At 33.7% G+C, this 20529-nt stretch overlaps 2 protein-coding genes and 1 long non-coding RNA gene across 3 annotated transcripts; 2 read left to right on the top strand and 1 right to left on the bottom strand.

Moving 5' to 3' along the window:
* Positions 1-605: 605 nt before the first annotated feature.
* Positions 606-9495, top strand: Sparc (secreted protein, acidic, cysteine-rich). The gene is made up of 6 exons (XM_083103781.1): positions 606-766; positions 5407-5489; positions 5820-6029; positions 6384-6602; positions 7615-7965; positions 8297-9495. The coding sequence occupies exons 2-6, from the start codon at positions 5415-5417 to the stop codon at positions 8348-8350; spliced, it is 909 nt and encodes a 302-aa protein (XP_082959907.1). The 5' UTR covers positions 606-766; positions 5407-5414; the 3' UTR covers positions 8351-9495.
* LOC145974040 (uncharacterized) lies at positions 6388-10917 on the bottom strand. Its single transcript, XR_014439611.1, has 3 exons — positions 10133-10917; positions 7396-7502; positions 6388-6639 (listed from the first exon to the last, which is right to left on the bottom strand). It is a non-coding gene; the product is annotated as an uncharacterized LOC145974040 (long non-coding RNA).
* Positions 10552-20507, top strand: His2av (Histone H2A variant). The gene is made up of 5 exons (XM_083103782.1): positions 10552-10699; positions 10845-10922; positions 15834-15947; positions 17805-17934; positions 18277-20507. Exons 1-5 carry the CDS (start codon positions 10697-10699, stop codon positions 18336-18338), a joined length of 387 nt encoding a protein of 128 aa, XP_082959908.1. The 5' UTR covers positions 10552-10696; the 3' UTR covers positions 18339-20507.
* Positions 20508-20529: the final 22 nt, after the last annotated feature.

The following is a 20529-nucleotide window of genomic DNA, read 5'->3' as shown; positions in this document are numbered from 1 at the left end:
GTAATCGATTTTGTCGAAATTGCTAAGCATATTAGAATCATCATTTGGCGCTAGAGAAAATGTACAAGAATGATGTATACGTTGATTCAGAATTTTTTTTAATAATTATATTTATATAATATAATTTAATAATATGTTTTAATAATTATATTTATATAAATTAAAATACATATTATTATTATTATTGATAGAAGTAGATATAACGTAAGAGTAAGATTTTTAAATTCGTCAAGTGATTGTCGATTAATATAACGGATTATACAGTTTTTTTTAATCTTAATATCAAGGCATAAATTTCTAATTTTAATTAAAATACAATAATATTTTAAATATAAGCATGATTAAAGCATTAACTATTTTGTTCTGTTAAGTTCACGTCAAATTTTATCAGAATGTATCGGAATATTTGAATGAAAATTTAAGCAATCGTCAAAAATCGATATTGAGAGAAAAATAGAAATTTTATCGAGACAGTCGATTATTTGCGAGTTGTACGCATTGCGTAAGACGGACATGTATATGAGTGCAGCGGAAAGATCAGACGGGGGTGTAGGAAGAGAGAAAAAAAGCATACGCGGGAGATGAAATCATCTTTCCTCCGCGGTATCGCTCCGGACAGATCGGCGCGATGCCGCAACGCGTCTCGAGCGCAGTCAGTAACGGTCCAGCGGCCGATTTGGAGGGTTGTTTCTCTTCTCGATCCTTCTTGAGAAAGGAAAACCTCGAGTGAACGGAGGAAGCAGTTTGCGAGGAACACCAACGCGAGGTACGAGCAATTTGCGACTTTTCGTCTTGTTAAAAATCTCAGTTATTCTCTCACGCGGTTCCTATGATATTACTTTAAGATATTTTTGATCACTGTTATCACTTGTGTTAATTAATACGCACGTATAATTTATTATTTATATCCAAATGCGTGATTTTTTTATTATGCGTGGATATTATTTGTTTTTACGTAATATAATTAATTTCATTGAAATCATATATCTAAACTAATTAATCTAGATAATTTGTTGATAGCCAAATTTGCTCTTGTTATATATAGAGAAGATATTTTCATTAATTAAAACATACATAGGAATGTTTCGAATTAATTAGATCTTTATCAATTTGAGAAACGTTTACGTTTATAGAAGCATTTACAACTCTAAAACTAGAAGTAATAAAATATATGTTGTCAGATTGATATCATATATACAGACTGACACACGTATCCGATACAGCTACCTGGATACGGTAGAATTATAAGAAATCGCACACGGATGAAAATAAAATAGACCGGCAATAGATTGCTTCTACGGTCAGAATTTAGGTATATAAAAGAAGTATCATGAATCATGAGAAACATTTTTTATGGGTAGTTTCAGCTTTTTTCATTTTTAACGAAATTTTTTTAACTTTTTGCAGAACTGAATTTCTGATAAACTTTCTGTATATATCGTGTAAATATATGTACATATATTTACATTCTGAATCAAATAAATTGATTGAAACAAATATGATATTTTAAATTAATAAATATTTTAATATAATATTTTAATTAAATTAAATTACTGCAGCAAATAACGTCTCATTAATTTTCACACAGTATGAGTCACTTACAGAACTGCATACGATGGCTGTTTTATATCAGTGGGCGTACTTATAATTAATTTATCTTCTATCATATGTTACTCGGAAATCGTGTCCTTCCTGGGACGGAAATCCAACATCCTTTATTTGTTGAGGTACTATCATTGCGGAGATCTAGAAAAGAAAGATACTCTTGTTACACAATCGTTAATGAAAAAGCCTCGCATTTGTATTTATAATTTATGTTATGCTTTATGTCACTATTAAACGCTACTGAATAATAAATGAGAAAAAAATTAATTTACATAAAAATCGGAAAGTATAAAATGATATTTGCAATTTTCTATTAATATAGATAACTTAAAATAGCAATGCTCTCTGTGATCATTTCGAACAAACGTAATCATTCGACCTTTTCTCATGTCACGGTATGCACAAGTTCAAGACTAAAATCGATAAGAAACTGTTGCGAACATATTATTTTTGAGAATTTATTCCTTCGAAAAAATACACTCTGATATATATATCATTTGAAAACAAGATTCAAACTGAATAATGTGATTTAAACTCTTGATTATATTACAGATGAAATAATTCTTGGATTCCTTGAAAACTTGATTAAATTATGCATCATCACATTATACAATTGTTGCAATAAATTTTTACAATTCTGTTGTTCCAGAATTACTTTGTAGAAATGAACTAGTAAATAATTTTCATTAAAAGCTGTAGATATATGTATATCCTATACAGTTTCTTAATATTTATAATAATATTAATTTGTGTATAAACTTCCTCGATGAGCAAATTGAACGAGCAATTGAACGAATTGAATCAACGCATTCAGCGAATATCTCGTCAGCAAATTAGTTAACTTTTAATTCCGCGTTGGTGGAGCTAGTACTTAAACATGGGGAAGATAAGTTTAGCTTTATGGTATCATATGGTTTCGTGGGCGTAATGGTTGAGCAAACTAAGCAAACAAAAAATTAAAACCAACATATTTCCAAAACTTTATGTACATTGTATTATTTTACATTGATAGAATATTCATCCATATTTTGGAACCTACATATTGCCTTTGATTAATAAAATTCATTCTGTATTCCCCTTCTCTCATCAATATTTACTCTTAAAAAAATACATATTTACTAAAAAAAATACATATTTATTCTTAAAAAAAAATAATACCGAAGAATATTTGTTCCATATTAATTTATTCAGATTTGCAATTTTAATTAATTTTAATTAAAGTTTATTATTATTCCGGAATTATATATGTTTACATATTGGTTTTTCATTTCAACGCATATCGAAATAAGTTGTACTCGCGATTTGTTTTATTTATTCTATCATTAAATCATTTATTGTATAATTTTAACTGAAATTCCCTCTGTGTTTGTGTGGACACACAATCAGTATATTATAGATTCCATTCGTAACACAATCATTCATCGTTTGTCGTTTTCATATAAATTTAAATAATGTTCGGATTCGTTAAAAAATAACATTCTCGCTCCACCCACGCAAGCGATTCGCCCACGTCGACAAGCGGCGCGATAAAAAAGGGGGCCATGTGTCACGCGTGCGATTCCTACGCACATTGCGCGTACACGAGCTACGCTTTCTGAAGAACCGCGCGACGCACCGCGAACGCGCTGCAACGAGATGACGTTGAGCGGTCGAGAGTCAGCATCCAGCTTCTTCCATACTCTATATGGAAAAAAGGAGACGAGACCTTAACCCGTTACGCAGAAAGCCCTCCTCTCGTTCGGTCCATACGCAATTACGTATTAATAGCCGCCGAAATAAAGTATTACGCAATTTTTCGCGGAGAGTTCAGACTGACACTTTTGATAAGATTAGTAGTCTTTCTGGATATTCACATTACGAAATTAGTTCTCATCTTTCTTTGTAATTTGAGATGTATTAAAATCCAAATATAATATTTATTTTCTTAATTTAGATTGATATATAAACATGGTTAGGTACTCGCATTTTGGATAAATTTCAGAATAGCATATATCATATATGAGTCTTTTTATTTTATAAATCTCCTTTTTTATATTTTATTAATTCTTTTTCTCAAGGATTTATTTTAGAGAATTAATTTTATATAAATGATGATCATCTCTCTCTCTCTCTCTCTCTCTCTCTCTCTCTCTCATTTAATAAAAATAAATATGTCAGACGTATAGATTTTGAGTTTTCATCAATTATTCGTGACTTTCTCTGCCATAATATAATTATACTTATTATGTCTATGGTTTTTTCGTGTCAGTAAGAAATGAAAAAAACACAACACACATTAATTGTTCTTCGACTATAGAATTCATAAACTGTGTGTGATTCAATATCGACTTAACAAATCATGAACATCTCAAATGCAATTAAACGGAATTAAAACTCGATGGTGAGCATAATGTGTTTAACTTATGGACGATTCGGAAATATTCGTATTTTACCAACCGAATGCCCCGATACTTGGTACTGTCACGGGATATTTACGTTCCAATGACATGTATACACATTGTGCGTTTTCACACATGTGCGTTCGCTTCTCTCTCTCTCTTCCTCTCTCTTTCTCTCTCTAATTCTTTAATGATATGTATATAAAAATTGCTGTTTTTTAAAATAAACAATTAATATGATCGAAAATAATATGTCACAGCTAAAGTAAATAAAGGATGTTCTGTGTAAGTAACATTTTTTATGGCATATATTTTAATTTATCAAAAGTAAAGTTCAAGTTCAAAAGTATTGCATTTTATAATCATTTGAATCATGTAATGTATATTAAATAATATTCTAATAGTATTAAATATTTTTTGTTAAATATTTTTTGTTAAATTAAATGTAGAAAACCTACGATCACATGATTTGTAAGATGAATTCGATCGCGTTCAAATTTCATCGCTGACAAATGCAACAGCCGATCGCTGACGTTATGCCGCGTGCGCGCGTCCTTCATCATTGTTAAAATGCAACGATGAGGTGATGAGTCGTAAGCCGATTATTATGTCATATGCAACCGCTAAAGGTGACGAGAATGAGGGAACAATGTCGCGACAGCGTATAACGAAGTCACGCGGATTAAAAGCGCGCTCCGAGACCGAACCAGTCCGGATGTGTCTGTGTGAAACGATTCTTGATTTTCAAATATATATATCTAGGTTATCGCTTCGTTGCTCCTATTAAGGTCCCGCGAGATTTATCGTTGGTCTCGCGTTGACCCGTTGATCGGTGCATGCGTGCGTGCGTGTTCGCGTTACGCAGTCGAGTAGATTTTTCGAACGAGTAGATGTTTCGCGACTCTCGTCTTTCATGCCAACATCAATTGAGAACGTCGCGATAATAAAGCATTGGACGCGAGAAATGGATGGTTGATTTATTTACCCGTTTCAGAGTCGCTTGCACCAGATTTAGCTCATGGGATTACATTATTATGGGATATTAACCCATTTCGGGGCTGAATCTATTCCGAGAAAAATCTGAATTCTTGGACTTTACGGTTTTGTTTTCACGGTATTGAAATGTGCAGAATTCAAAGATTCTTGGAAATTTTTGAATAAATTTTGTGTCGCATACAAGTGGAACGACATTAATAACGCACAAGCCAGGATCGTATTTAAAAAAAATATAGAAAATGATGAAGATAGTTTAAATTGAGCTCTCCATTTTGCATTGATAGCTTCGATCTTCCAGCTGTATTGAACTTTGTTAAGATTGAGAGAGATCATTCTCTCTATTTTATATCCATTAATTTAAAGCAGATGCATCGCGTCTGTTATTCATCGATATTCATCGATATTCATCGATATCGAATTGTTTTAGAAATCGCAATGCGGACGAAGCTGCAGCTATTGTTGATCGCGTTGCTCCTGGCGGTCCTGATAGTGGATGTATCCGCCCTACAGGTACTATCGCTCGTAACGACACGCATTGTGACTTATAATAAAATTGTTCCAATTTCATCACAAAATTGCAAAGGAAAAATAAAATTTAAATTGTAATGTAATAAATAAATTAAATTCTCTTTCAAATTCTTTCAAAATTTTTCTCAATTATATTCCACGTGCATATAAATTATATAAAATACAATACTGTAAAAGAGAGAAACATCGATTATATGTAAAAAAATTTAGTCATCTTCTATTGTTTAAAATATAAAATATGTGTTCTATTATTAAATTTAAAATATAAGAGAGAAAAAGAGGATTATTAATCTGATTTGATCTAAATCTCAGCATAGACGGAAATATCGACGTCGTACGACCACAACGGAGGTACCCGTTCAAGATGAGATCATGAACATGCTGGAGGCTGACGAAATAGCCGAGGAGGCGGAGGACGCTGAGGTCATTCTCGAAAATGGCAGAAATGAGGCTGGATCGAAGCAGCAGCTCCAGGCAGACCCGTGCCTGGACAAACACTGCGGCGCTGGTCGCATTTGCCAGGTTCGTCGAAGAGAAAATACTTTTTATATATAAAAGATTGATTCGCGTGTTGCAAATAAATAACTTAAAAATATTACCTAGGAAATTTATTTGCTCTATAATTTTCCTCTAGATTAACTTTTTTATAATTCTTAACATTAAATCTTCTTTTTAATATTCATTTTGTATTCATTTGTATATCTTTCAGATCTTTTTTATCTCTCATCTCCAACATCTAGTATTTAATAATATATTGAAATGAATATAAGGAATAAAGACGCATCTTAATATATTTCAATATCGTGTAAGAATTTAATCCTCTTTTTATGACAGATAGAATAAGAAGGAGAATGTGTAGAATTTCTTCGATTTTAGATTACGGAAGAGGGCACGGCCGAGTGCGTTTGCGTGGAGCTCTGTAACCAGGAGGTCGATCCGCGTCGTAAGGTCTGCACTAATTATAATGAGACCTTCGGCAGCGACTGCGAGGTGTATCAAGCGCGTTGCTTTTGCAACACCGGTGACGCCAGGTGTAGAGGCCCCGACTATCAACATGTCCACATCGAGTACTATGGCGAGTGCCGACAGATGCCCGTGAGTATTATTCCGTTACAAATACGTGACGCTTTTCCTATGGTATATCGTTATGTAAGTGAGAAACTGAAACTCTTCAATTATTTTACTCTTTGAAAAAAATACCTATATAATTTTTTAAAAATCGTATTTTTCTAAGAACGCAAAATTTTGTTAAACAAGGAAGTCATGCTTTTATGAATTTTTATTCTATAGAAAGATATTGTGTGCATCTATCCGCTTTTATAAATAAATAACATTTGTTTTTTCCAGATTGAGCAAAATAGATTTTTCAAATCCCAATGTTTATAAAGAGAACTTTGTTATTTTTCCCACGAAACATTTTTGTTTTGATACAACGAGCGTATTTCGTGTTTATTAGTATGATCTATCTATCTATCCATCTAGTATTTTTATACAGCAAAATAATATTGCAATATGATTATATAAACTATGCTGCATAAACCATTTACATAAACCATACTGGATATTTTTATTAATCGAAGTTATTATTTTTATCAATCATATTTGCTCTCGCTGAGAAAAATCGTTTGATTGTATCAACAAGACGTATCTGATAGAAGGCACTTTGATTAAACCAGAAGCAGAATTTCTAGTTATCATAATAAAACTCGATTTTTTATAACTAGAACGTTTAATAGACTTTACTACAAGAATTTGATATTAGTATTTTCTAGTTTGATTTATAAAACTTCTTGTTATATTAATTAAACAGAGTGATGCCATTTTTTAATAAATTTAGTATTATTACCAAGAAAATTTGGTAAATTTAACAGGAAGAAATTAATCATACTCATCTTCCTAAAGGAATTCTGATTCATCCATTTTCCAACAGACTTACTGATTGAATCTATCAGACTTCAAATTAATGCAACCAGATTTTTTTCTCAGTGCATAGATCTAAAATCAAAAAATAATTTAAAGATAAAATTTTAATCAAATCTCCCTAAATCTTTTTAAAACACTTTTTAGTTATTTTATAAATGCTAAATTGGCTTGTTGATACACGCAGATGTGCAAGGAGGAGGACATGGCTGACTTTCCCAGGCGAATGCGCGACTGGTTGTTCAACATAATGCGCGATTTGGCAGATCGTCAAGAATTACCGTCGCATTACCTGAAGATGCAACGCGAGGCCGAAACCAACCACACATTGCGTTGGACGAATGCGGCTATTTGGAAGTGGTGCGACTTGGACGGGCATCCGCACGACCGGGCGGTGTCCAGGCACGAGCTCTTCCCGATCAGGGCGCCTTTAATGGCCCTCGAACACTGCATCGCGCCCTTCCTCGATTCTTGTGACATCGACAACGACCATAAGATCACGCTGATCGAATGGGGCAAGTGTCTACAGCTCGATGAGGTATCCATCTTTTTCTCCTATTTCCTCTCAGACGAAAAACAATATCTCATACAAAGTATTATAAAGCTAAAAATCTATTCCTTATAGAAACTCTTTATCTTATTCCATTGAATAATAAAATTGCGATATTTCTTGCCATTTTTTTAAATAAAACATTCTTTAATTCAATTCTAAATAATAATGATTAATAACGAATAATGATGATATCAAAGGATATTCAGGAATCGGATTAATCAGAGTATCAATCTATAATACGTAGAATTATGCAAAATTATTATGTTTCGACGAGATTTTAATTTGATTGCTTCTAACAGCATAATTACAATTTCAGGACGACATAGATGACAAGTGCGATGAATTGGCGGAGGCGACTCACGAGGATTAGAGACGCATCGAATCCTTCTCCTCGGAGGAGGACGGAAGATGGGCGCGAGCGACAGAGACACGAGATAGAGTAGATCGGGGATATGCGAACACAATAGCAGGACAGGCAAACGGTCAGGAAAGCGCGAAGGGCGCGAGTAACGCGCAGGGAAGGGCAGGGCAGGGCAGCGGACGGAGGGACAGGAGAGGGGAGAGGGGAGAGCGAATAAAAATGGCGGGAAAAATCATCGCGAACGCGCATGCGTGGTCGCGGCAGCACGCAGGCCCCGCACGCATCGACGAGTCGATACTATGCGACGAGGCCGTATCGTTGCGATGCCGATACGCCTTGCCATGCCATGTCGTCTCCTCGTTAAGTGCCAAGCAATCGAGCTACTCCAACTCGGCTCCTCAATAATACAGGCCTCATCGTCGATGCGACGTAATTTGCGATTGCGATTGCGATTACGCGGATGGGAAGAATTCAAATTCCAATATGCAATCGAACGTCTCGATACTTACGGTCGCATCAATTAATTTGAATTCAAGTCAAAGGAACGATACGCGATTCAAGGCGTATAAATGAAACTTGCGAATAGATATTTGCTCTTTCGAGACAGGGAAATTTGAGTTAGAAACGATGCAGAGAATTTGATTCGGAAAATTTTTCGGATAAAGGGAAGGGATTTGTCTCGATTATAAATAAAACTAATAAATTGTACTAAACAGAAGTTTGTCATTTGTCAATTAAGGGAAGAGGAATTTATCCAGGAATATCCATGCGACTATAAAGCTAAAAATAAAGTGGAGTTGAACTTTATCGACAAACTCGTTGATGCGAGATATTCGAATAATGCAGATCTTTTATACGTTTACTCGCCATTTTATGATCATCCCGCCATATGTCGTTAACCGTCCGTTTCGCCGTCCAACGACGATACAGAATTGATCGTAGAAATTAGATTCCCCTTCCGAGCATATCTCTCAAGAAAAAAATATGTTCCGAAATATATTATATAAGATACGTTAGGTTCAATATAAAAATTCGTGCTCGCGCTCCCTGTAGTATAATTTTCATGTTACCCTGTAGCAATATATTTTCTATATGCGACTTTTTTTGTATAAAATCACTGCCTTTTTCCATCAATAAAGAGAAATAATATCGTTCGTTCGCTTTCTCTTACGCAATATCGCGATACACGTTCCAGATATTTTTGGTTCTTGCGAACATATTATTTTCCATTTTCCTTTAAAGAGATGTAATTAAATCATTACAGAATATTTCAAAGTAACACTATATATTATGCTGCATTTCGATCTTTTTTTGATTATATTTTAAAATTGAGATACTTGATAATATATAAAGAGCTATATTTTTAATTAATGTATTAATTCTATTAATATATTAATAAATGTTATTGCGCACAAGGATCAATAATTTGTCAAATATAAATATTAAATTATTGAATCAATATTATTTACGTTGTCGTTGGTATTAATTACGTAAAGATCACTTGTTTAAAATGGTTTGTTGCATTGGAATGCATATATGCTTATAATAATGAAATTGTTTTTAATTTTATATTCAAATATTTTTATAAAAAGGTATTTTTGGTCCATGTACATACAAAGGAGATGAAAACTAGACAACTAAATTTTACATTTCCTATACTTGTAAAACGCAATAATGTTATTTCAATATTTATAAACATTGTCGAAGATGTCAACAATAAAATACAGCTCGATATTTACACAGTTTCTTATAACGAGATATTTGAAGCGAATTATGGTAAACATGTTCTACCTTGTTTTTTTCCTCTGTTTATTTCATTTTTATTCATACGTCCAGTCATAGCTTATCGACGAGACGACGACGAACATATGACGAGGAAACCAAGAATCGTTCTCTCATAAATACGCGTGACGCACACGAATCTTGGCCGGAAGCGTTTATCACCATAGATAAATATTTAAATAGATAGATTGCGCGCGTTTCTATCGGAGACAAGAAGTATTAGTAAGAGAGAGCGATAGAAAATAGAATACGCTTTCCTCGTCTGCTTTTCTCGGAAGCATCCTCTCTTACTAACATAACTTCTCGCTTCGATGGAAGCGCGCCGGTCCATCTACGTGAGCTCACAATCTATGATTATAGCCGAACCGCTAACTCGTCGCTGGCGTCGCCAGACGGCGCTCGAGTCGCTCGCCGCTCGGCTCCCATTGGCCGGCGCGCGGTCACGTGACGCGACCGCGGGACGCATCAGTAGCGCCAAGCGCATTTGGCGGGCTCGTCGCGTTTAGACGGCGTCGTTCGTGACTGCTTGCGAGTCTTTCGTGCTGTGTGTGTACCGAGTATCCACGTCGCGCAATGGTGAGTATCCGCGTGTTTTTGACGCGCTCGACGGCCATCCGCGACCGCCGTCGACGTCCCCGCGCGCCGCGGACTCTTCCCCGTCGACTGACGGGGTTTCGCGGCTGTATCTCGCAAATTAACCGTGATTTTTGTGTCCGAACAGGCTGGCGGTAAGGCGGGCAAGGACTCTGGCAAGGCGAAGGCGAAGGCGGTCTCGCGCTCGGCTAGGGCCGGCTTGCAGGTGAGTGAGGCGACGACGTTGAACGCGCACGGGTCGGCGGAATCGATTCGAGTGACCACGCGTGTCCTCGGCTCGCGCGCTCCCGACTGCGATTAACCGTATTCCTCTTTCTCTCGTGCGCTCCCGCGGCCTTGCAGGTTAAATCGTCATGGTTGGCGCGAAAAACCCGGCAGTCCCGACTCTCGACACCGCGACCGGCGAGGCGGATTTTCGGCGGCTCGCGGCTCGCCCGGATACGTCGCGAGTGCGCGCGTTTCTCGCTCTCGACACGCGTCGCGTCGAGGACCCTCGAGGCAGCCGGGACGCTTTTTATTTTTCGAATACGTCGCGTGTGCGGGTCTCGCGACCGTTTTTATATAAACGCGCCGGTTCCTAACCGTCCGATCGATCGCTCGTCCCGCGATCGTTTCGACGCGGTTACTCGACCCCGCGGTGACCTCCCGGTGAATCGACCGTCAATTTTTGCCGCGCCAATTCCGACTTTTGTGTGTACATACATACATACATACGTACGGGCGAGCTCCGAGCGACGCGAGCGAAAGCGTCGTTTCCGTTCGCCGTTTGTTGTTTCCTGTTCCCGCGGTTGTCATCGATACGCTCGTCGCTTTCGGCTTCTTCAATTTTTTTCTTTTTTTTCTCCGTATTCGTATTTACGTATTTACGTTGCTCGCGATATCCGCGAATATCCACGTCTATATCGATCGCGCGTGCACCGGCGATTTTATCCGTCGATTTAGCCCCCGAAAGTGCCGATTGCACGGAATTGTTACGCGATTCCGCGGTCCGGATCGAACCGGCGAGGCGCGAGAATGCAAATTCGAACGGCACGTCGGTCTCGTTCTCGTCCATTTGCTCGCTCGATCGCGCGTCGTTTTAATCGCGATTATCTCATCGATTGACTCGTCGTTGGTCGCGTTGGACGCACGTAGAAGTCATCGTGATTTTCGAGATTGTTCTGTGAAATTTGTGTCTCGTCGTACGAGTCGTCCCTCCCTTCCCCTTCCCCCCGCATCCTCTTCCCTGTCCTGTCATCCAACGTATATAAATACGTATATATATAACATTTTTACTAATATATATATTTCGATGATCCTCGTGCGGTAAAATTCCATCGAATAAAATCGAAGTTATTACATAATACACGTGTTCGGGAAGTCGTATCTAACGAAAACGATATTTTTTTTCTGAAACTGATGTAATTTTTCTTTACTGTATTTTAGTAAATTTAATTTTTTACTTAATTTATATAATTGTTGTAAATTATATTAATTTACAATAATAATAAATTAAGTAAAAAAGTGACTTTGCAGCATTAGATTATATTTGATAATTAAAAATTATTAAATAATTAAAAATTATTTAATAATAAATAAAAATAATAAATAAAAATATTAAATAAAAAAAAAATAAATAAAAATATTTTAACTATTTCATCGAGTTTGATCGCAATAAGAATTAACAGCCAAAATTAATTGCTTTTCTAATGATTTTGGAATTTAAATTTTACATTCTCTCTGTTTGGTTTAATTATAATTTAATGGGAAGCAGAGTACTTTAAACATTTCCTTCGGTTGATAAAAGAAATATAGGGAAAATACATATCTATGAATTAGCGTTATCGTTATTTGTGAAGGAAGAGAATTATAAATAAATATATAAATCAACTTTGTTTCCGATACGTTATCGTGTGTTCTTTCCACTGTTGCGATGAAAACTCTTAATTGCGAAGCACTAAACTAAAGCACAATCTGTCCTTCGAATGGTAATTGAATATCCGTCTTGATGTCACATCAGTGAGCAAAATCCATATGCACTTTCAACATTTAACGTTAACGTTACCCGGAATATTCTTTGTCTACGAAGATCGTGCACGGCTACATTTAGCTGATTTAGCGCTAAATGCGGCATGTGAATAGGGACCTGAAGTGACGGGCACCTACGTTACGAGTCGATATTACTGCGCGTTAATTTCGTGTCGCCAATAATATTTGGCAAATAAGATTACCCCGAGATATAGTTTGCACACTCCGTCAAGAGATCAGTGTCTGTAAGATGATCTGTTTCGGGACATTTTGCTCGTGAACATCGGAATTAATTCTATTTTGAAATATATGTACGAGAAATTGATCGTATGAAAGAAGTTTCAATTGGCAATAAACCCATCCAAGTTTGTTTTTCTAATAATTTTGCAATTCTTGATTTATATTCTCCGTTTGATTCGATTGCGTGTAGTTTAAATATCATTATTTATATGTCTTGATGAAAATACAGATGTGTGTGCTTCGAGGAAGATAAAAATTTTAACTAACTCTCGTGGACTGTATCTTAATCTTATCTCAAAGTTGGCTGTAGTAGATTATAATAATACAAGAACGTGTATATTATTCGAGCAATATGATCTGATAAACGTAAACACGAATAAAAACTAGAATTATACGTTTAACAGAATATAAAATTCAAATTTATTTTGATCAATTTGAATTTTCTTCGGCTACTAGATTATACGTTCCAGATGCCTTTTCTCATCGCGGTTCCAGTCTTATGTTATAGAAGCGCAATATTTCGACATGTCGATCGTGTACGTACTCGATATCAGCGGTGACAAAATTATTGTGCAACAATATCGACCGTGCATGGGTGAGGAGAGAGGGGCGGGGGGGGGGAGGGAGAAACCAGCCACTTACGAGAGTATCGTGCAATCGACACGCGAGAGAATCCGCGAACGGAATTTTAGAGCAACGGTCGGGATGCGCCTTAGAACGAGATTCTCAAACGCGTTTCTGGGCGTACGTCGGATGACGAAACTTCGTGCCAAAAGCTGGTGAGCAGCGCGAGAGTAGGAGGGAGAAAGGGGATAGAGGCAAAGACGGGAGGAGAGAAAGAGTGAGATGGAGATAGAGATGGAGAGAAACAGCGAGCCAAATCGTAACCGCTCGATATTCATAGCGTGAGAACGAGATGGGTCTCCGATATTCGCGCGCGATTTTCGACGAACGGCGAGAAAGATCTCTTTTCTCTCTGGCGAGAGCCAGAGAAATAGACGCGGACACAAAGCGACGCGATGCCGAAATGACGTCACGTTAGTGCCGCGTAAACGGAATCTGGACAGCGACGACGACGATCCCCGATGATGCCAGACGATGATCGCGGACTCGTCGTCTCGGTCGTGGAACGAACACGGAAATCCGTGCCATCGTTTATTATCGTTCGATATCCAACCTCGGCCGAGAGCTGCTGACGCCGTGACCGACGGCCGGATGTCTTGTGGACGGGTAGTAGGCGCGCGCGCGCTAGATCCCGTCCGAAAAACATTCGGCTCGACAACGTCGTCGATGTGAGTTCCGGCAGAAGTTACTAGACGCGTCGTCAGTGACGAATTAAGGCACGCGAGGGCACCAGGGAAATAAAAATTTCAATAAAAAATTTCAAAGTAATTAATCCAAACTGCTAGTGTCGTTATTTATATCAATGTGTACATACATTAGTAAAAAGTAATTTATGCTATCATATCGGAAATTGTATCACACACGCTGCGAACAATATGCTTATCGACTTATTATTATTATTATCATTCATAATTATCATACATTTTATATATACCTGTAGAAAATATTTTAATACAGAATTTTCCGATTATAAAATTTATCAACCGATAGTAATTTATTGATTTTGAAACTGCATATTTAAAACAATAACAAAAAGTGTTCAATCGATATTAAATATTTTAAATCTTTTATTTAAAGATTTAGTTACAATTTTTTAATGTGACTTGTAATATATAATTTAAATTTAAATAAAATATTTTAAGGCTTGAGAGACTCATAGGAATCTAGAGAAACTCTTTTTACGTTCGTGAAAAACTGCCTTTGTAACTTAATAGTTGTGAATATATATATTAGTTAAGAATATATTTACGTAGTTTATCCACGCGATCCACTAGATATATACAGGGTATTTTTTAGTATGCTACGAGCGATATGTTTTCTTTACCAGGGAGTACGTAAAATGATCTTTCTACTTTTACACATATCTTTTAACATGTCCAATACATTACGAATTGTTTTACAATTTTTGAGCATTAACAAAGATTGGTAAATTCAAATAAAATATGAATTTAATGGAATTTATATGAATTTTCTTTTGTTATTTTTATATCTAGTAATTCAATTTTCGCAAATGCATATATTAAGAAATGGATCCTGTATATACAGAATGTTACTGAATAACATGGTATAATTTTTTCCACAATTTTTTATTTTATTTATTTATTTTATGTCAATTTTTATTTTATTTATTCTATTGTTATTCAATTTATTTCAAGTCTTTTTGATAGAGTGAAAACATATGTTTTGTATATACATTCTTATTGTTCCTAACCGTGTGTGTGTCTTTATTTCTTATTTTTTTTTAATATTCCTACAAAACTCAATGTTATTCGATAACATTTGGAATAAAAGATGGATTTAATGGAATTTATATAAATTTTCCAAAAGTTTCTTTTAAGTTTTTACTTCATATCTGCCATGCCATTGATAATAATGATATTTTGTGATAGAACTCTCTAAACAGATTAGATACAATGTAAAATGTTCAGTTCGGAGCCACACAATAATATTGTACATGTATTTTCATTCAGTATCCAAGAAAGAAAAAAAATATGACGTAATGTATTTATCAAATTATCAAATTTATTATAATTACGTAGCATGACATATGTGTGACCGAGCTTTTTGTATCACTACACGTGTTACATACATTCCTGCATGTCACAATGTGACGTCAGTGTTTCTCATCATTTAAAAAAATATATATATTTATATATGCATATATCAGCTGTTCAATTACTGTTCTTGCTTCATTTGATTCGCGTCTGGAGTAAAAAAGCGTAGCTAATTTAGTGGTCTATTGCAGTTCCCGGTGGGCAGAATTCACAGGCATTTGAAAAACAGAACCACGAGTCATGGTCGAGTAGGCGCCACTGCGGCAGTGTACAGTGCGGCCATTTTGGAATACCTCACGGCCGAAGTAAGTGAACGTATGTGAATGAATGTGTGTGAGTGAAAGAGAAAGGGGAGGGGAAAGAGAAAAGGCGAGAAAGATTGTAACTGATACTGAAACTGAAACTGAAACTCTCTATTAGATACATATACATCAATGTAATAACGTGACAAGGGTCGAGATAAAAATAAAATAAAAATATTTTCGCAAAAATGATTCTTGAGCCATTAAAAGAAAAGCTGAAATGTATACAGGGCGAATAGTAAATATTACAAATAATAACGATGAAATAAATAGAGTCATATAAATTATAAAAGTAAGATTAAGAGATACTTAATACGTTGGAAATTCGATGTTGGAAAATTGTTTGATTGTCAGTGCGCTTGCAAATTAATGCTATTAATATTTAATCATTAAATTACGCATTTCTTTTTGCTATCGTACATTACATTTAATAATTCATTTGATATAAACGTAAGTTAATTTTTTTGAAGATAACTATATTACACTACATTATGTCTGTAATGTAATTAAATATTAAACATAATCATTAAATGTAAATACATTTAATAAATATTTAATAATGTTTGTATTAGTATAAACGCGTAAAAAGGAAGACGAAGAAAGATTGAATAATGAATAAAGAGAGAAAATATATGCGATAGAGAGAACAGCTGTTATAAACAGCGTCACAAAAGAATGCTGAGGGCACTATAGTCGCTAAAACAACATGGCCGACTTTCCCGCCTTATTTTTAAACGAAATGTAAAAATATCAAGACATTACATACTTATTGAAATTAAAATTTATGTCAGAAGTTTATTTCATTTAGCGAACTATATTTTGTCTAATTTATTATTTTCTTTTGTCTTTTATATGATGATAATTGTTATCAATATATTATTATATATGCTTTTTATTTATTGTATAAAAAATTTAATTCCATTTAATTTATTTTCATTTATCTGTGCATCAGTTTTTTTTTTTAAATGTTACTATATAAAAAATACCAATATTGTAAATGTGTTTGTTAGTAATAATAATTATTAAAGGAAGAAATAGGAAGTGAACATAATATCGAAAAAGAAAATATTAGATAAATGTACGTAACGAGTTTAAAAAATTGTTTAATTTTATTTCATTTTTTTTAAATCTTTTTTAAATTGCGTTACATACTGTCAAACAACTGTTATTAATTTATTCTTAAACAAAGTATCATTTTCGACAATCTCTTTTTCTCACAAAAACATTGATTAAGCATGCAACCTTACACGCAATTTCAATTGAAATAATTTTACTTTTATTTATAATTGATACAATTTTACTTTTAAGTTTCGAAATTTTTAGAATTAAAAATATTAATTTTTCAAACACCACAAAATTATTAATAATTTAATATATAAATCTTTTTATATTATTGTGTTAATAAAGATTATTGTAAAGAATAAAATATGAGAGAAAAAAAAGATTATACATATATAAATAAACAATCAATCAAAAGAGAAATAACTTTAATATTTGAAAAATAACTTTAATTTGCATTTATCAACAACAAGAGTTTAAGGTAAGAACAATTACATATTACAATTAAGTTGGTAAAAAAATATACTATGTGATACTAGAACAGACTAATGATAATATTATTTTTTAAATGCCTTACACAAAAAGGTAGCAATTTGCATTTATTAGTGAGCATTTAATGCAAGTTTAAAGCAAGTATAATGTTACATAATTGAATTTTAAATAAATAAACGGTAATACGTTAGTAAAAATAATATTATTTTTGAAAATGTTATTACAGTTGTGCTTCAAATTAGTTTCTATTATTCAACTTTGAAAGTTAAAATATTTTATTAAATAAATATAATCTTTTTTTTTATTTAGGTATTGGAGTTGGCGGGAAATGCATCAAAGGATTTGAAAGTTAAACGTATTACACCTAGACATCTGCAACTTGCCATACGTGGTGATGAAGAATTAGATAGTCTCATTAAAGCAACTATTGCAGGAGGAGGTATATTTCTTATTAATTTTTTCATATAATATAACTTATATTGTTAGTTATTAATATCCCAGACAGCACAAAAAGGCCAAAAGCCATCTTAAAGACGTCTTTTGGACATGTGTGCTGTCTGAATATAACTAATATAATCGTTAACGATATATAATTTAAAAAATTATTATTAACTTTGTTATTGATTGAGTTAATAATATATTGTAGCAATGTATACTTTTATATTATCAAAGTTTTTTATAGAATTCATTGTACAAAATTTTAATATTATTCTTCACATATTTTACATTAATGGAAACGCAAAAAATGTATATGCATATACGTGTTTTTATTTGATTCTAGGCGTCATTCCACATATCCACAAATCGCTTATTGGCAAGAAGGGTTCGCAGAAACCAGCATAATTTAGCGATAATTGATATGGAACATTTCAAGATTTGTGGGCAAATGGGAGGAGGAAAGAGTTGATCCAGTGTTTGTTGACAAAGTGTACCTAGGTTACTAAATCGATGGAGAGACTGGCGTGATATATACATAGAGATATATATAGATATATAAATAAAACAGTATATTGATATATAATTTAATATAGATAAAAATGAGAGTAAAAAAAAAAGACAAATGTTCACCATACAATTGACAAATAGGCAAGACAGGGAGGATTGTAGACCGAGAGTAGGAAATTTTTAGTGTGTTGCGAGCGATGCGTTGTAGTATGGCTTGCTCGAGATAACAGCAGTCTTTGGTACAGTTTGCAACTTATGAACACTGCGGAAGCATCAGAAGGCGTGTGAAAACGTCTTCAAATTATTATGTTTAATTATTTACGATACGATTTACACCACGGATGAAGCGAATCACTTTTGCTTTTATCGAATCACTATTGCTTAATTTTATTTCATTTAAATCTTTTTTAAATTGCGTCACATACTGTCAAAGAACTGTTATTAATTTGTTCTTAAACGAAATATCACTTTCGATAATTTGTTCTCACAAAAACATTGATTAAGCGTTCAACGTTACGCGCAATTTCATTGTTCATTATTTAACGAGTTTGGGTATACTTTAAATTTATTGCACACGCTAGCGTGTGATATTCTAATATCGAATTCGGTCACCCGAACCACATTGCACAATTGCATATTAAAGACTGCTATTTGAAGTATTTAAATGTAATAACATAATATATAAATATTTTTGAAACTATTTATTATAATATTAAATCTTTTACTTTGATGAAGTAATAATATATACAGATTCTGCTAAAAAATCGACAACATAAATAAATTTTCATTATTTAAAATGTTTATATTCTTTTTTTATATGTAGATAACTTTATGTGCGTCAGCTGTAGTGTGCATTAGTGTGGTGTAGAACGAGTAACTGAATTCGCTATAATACATAAATTAAGCAGTAAAGATTTCCTTATTGTCGGATTCATCTTATCGCCCGAGAAAAAAATAGACTTATATAATTGTATAAGACTAAGATCACACATATAATTATTATAAGATCATATAAGAATGTGTGTGTATTATATGATCATATAATAATATTCAAAATTTGGCGTGATATGATCTTATCTTTGTTATCATATTCGGCTAGACCTGATTATATATAAAAATAGATCTAGATAATATGATTGTATAATATGATTATATAAAAATAAAATTATAAGTATGATTATATGAAAATGAAATCAAATCGCGCCAAATTTTGTGTGTGTGGATTTTATTATATATATATATATATATATATATATGTATATATATATATATAATCATAAAATTATATAGATATCAGATCTTTCCGTATCTAATTACATATACATTTGATTATGTTATACTTATTTTTTTCTTGGGCGATAAGAAAAAAAGAAAAAGAAATGCAAGGCGGACGTTTACACATGTGACTTCCGAATTTACAACTCGAATGACTCCACATTTTGCCAAATGCATATAGAAATACATAATAAAGTTTCCAGACTTTAAACTGCTAACTATTTAAATATCTTAAAATTTTTGCTCTTTCACTAGTACACAGGTTTTTTTGCGCGTTTTTCCTGTTAGGATCACAACACAGTCATTATAGAGATCAACAATTTCAGAGTTTTGAACGTTTATATGATTCATTGTACAGAATTTTTAGTTAAGAAAAAGAATGTAACAAGACAAATATCAAATGTTATATGATTCAAACCTGCAAAATTAAACAAAATTTGCATCTTAAAAAATTTGTAAAGAAATCAGAATATAAGTTTTTTAATTCTATTGCGAATTCTTTGAATATTGCGATCTTAACAATAGCGAAGACTGACATTTCAATTTCTTGTAAAATATAATCAGAGGTAGATATAGAAATGCGATTCGAGATATCCGAAAGCTTATTAGCATATATGAGGACGTGCAAATTTTTATTTTTGCTTCACTTTATTTTTTTTTTTTTGTTTGTCACTTCGTTATCTGTATGATTTAAACAATTTTTACCTTTACGGAAGAACGCACCGTACATTAAACACCAGCCATATGTAAAACGTTCATTTTTTCGTAATAAAGATAAATTTTATTACTAAATATTTCCTCAAATCAAATTACT

This window comes from Camponotus vicinus, unplaced genomic scaffold, assembly GCF_025532165.1.
Source record: "Camponotus vicinus isolate PSW18456_S1 unplaced genomic scaffold, iyCamVici1.0 SCAF_7, whole genome shotgun sequence".
Classification (NCBI taxonomy): Eukaryota; Metazoa; Arthropoda; class Insecta; order Hymenoptera; family Formicidae; genus Camponotus; species Camponotus vicinus.
The sequence above is the reverse complement of the archived record's forward strand: the minus strand, read 5'-3'. Positions and strand labels throughout refer to the sequence as shown.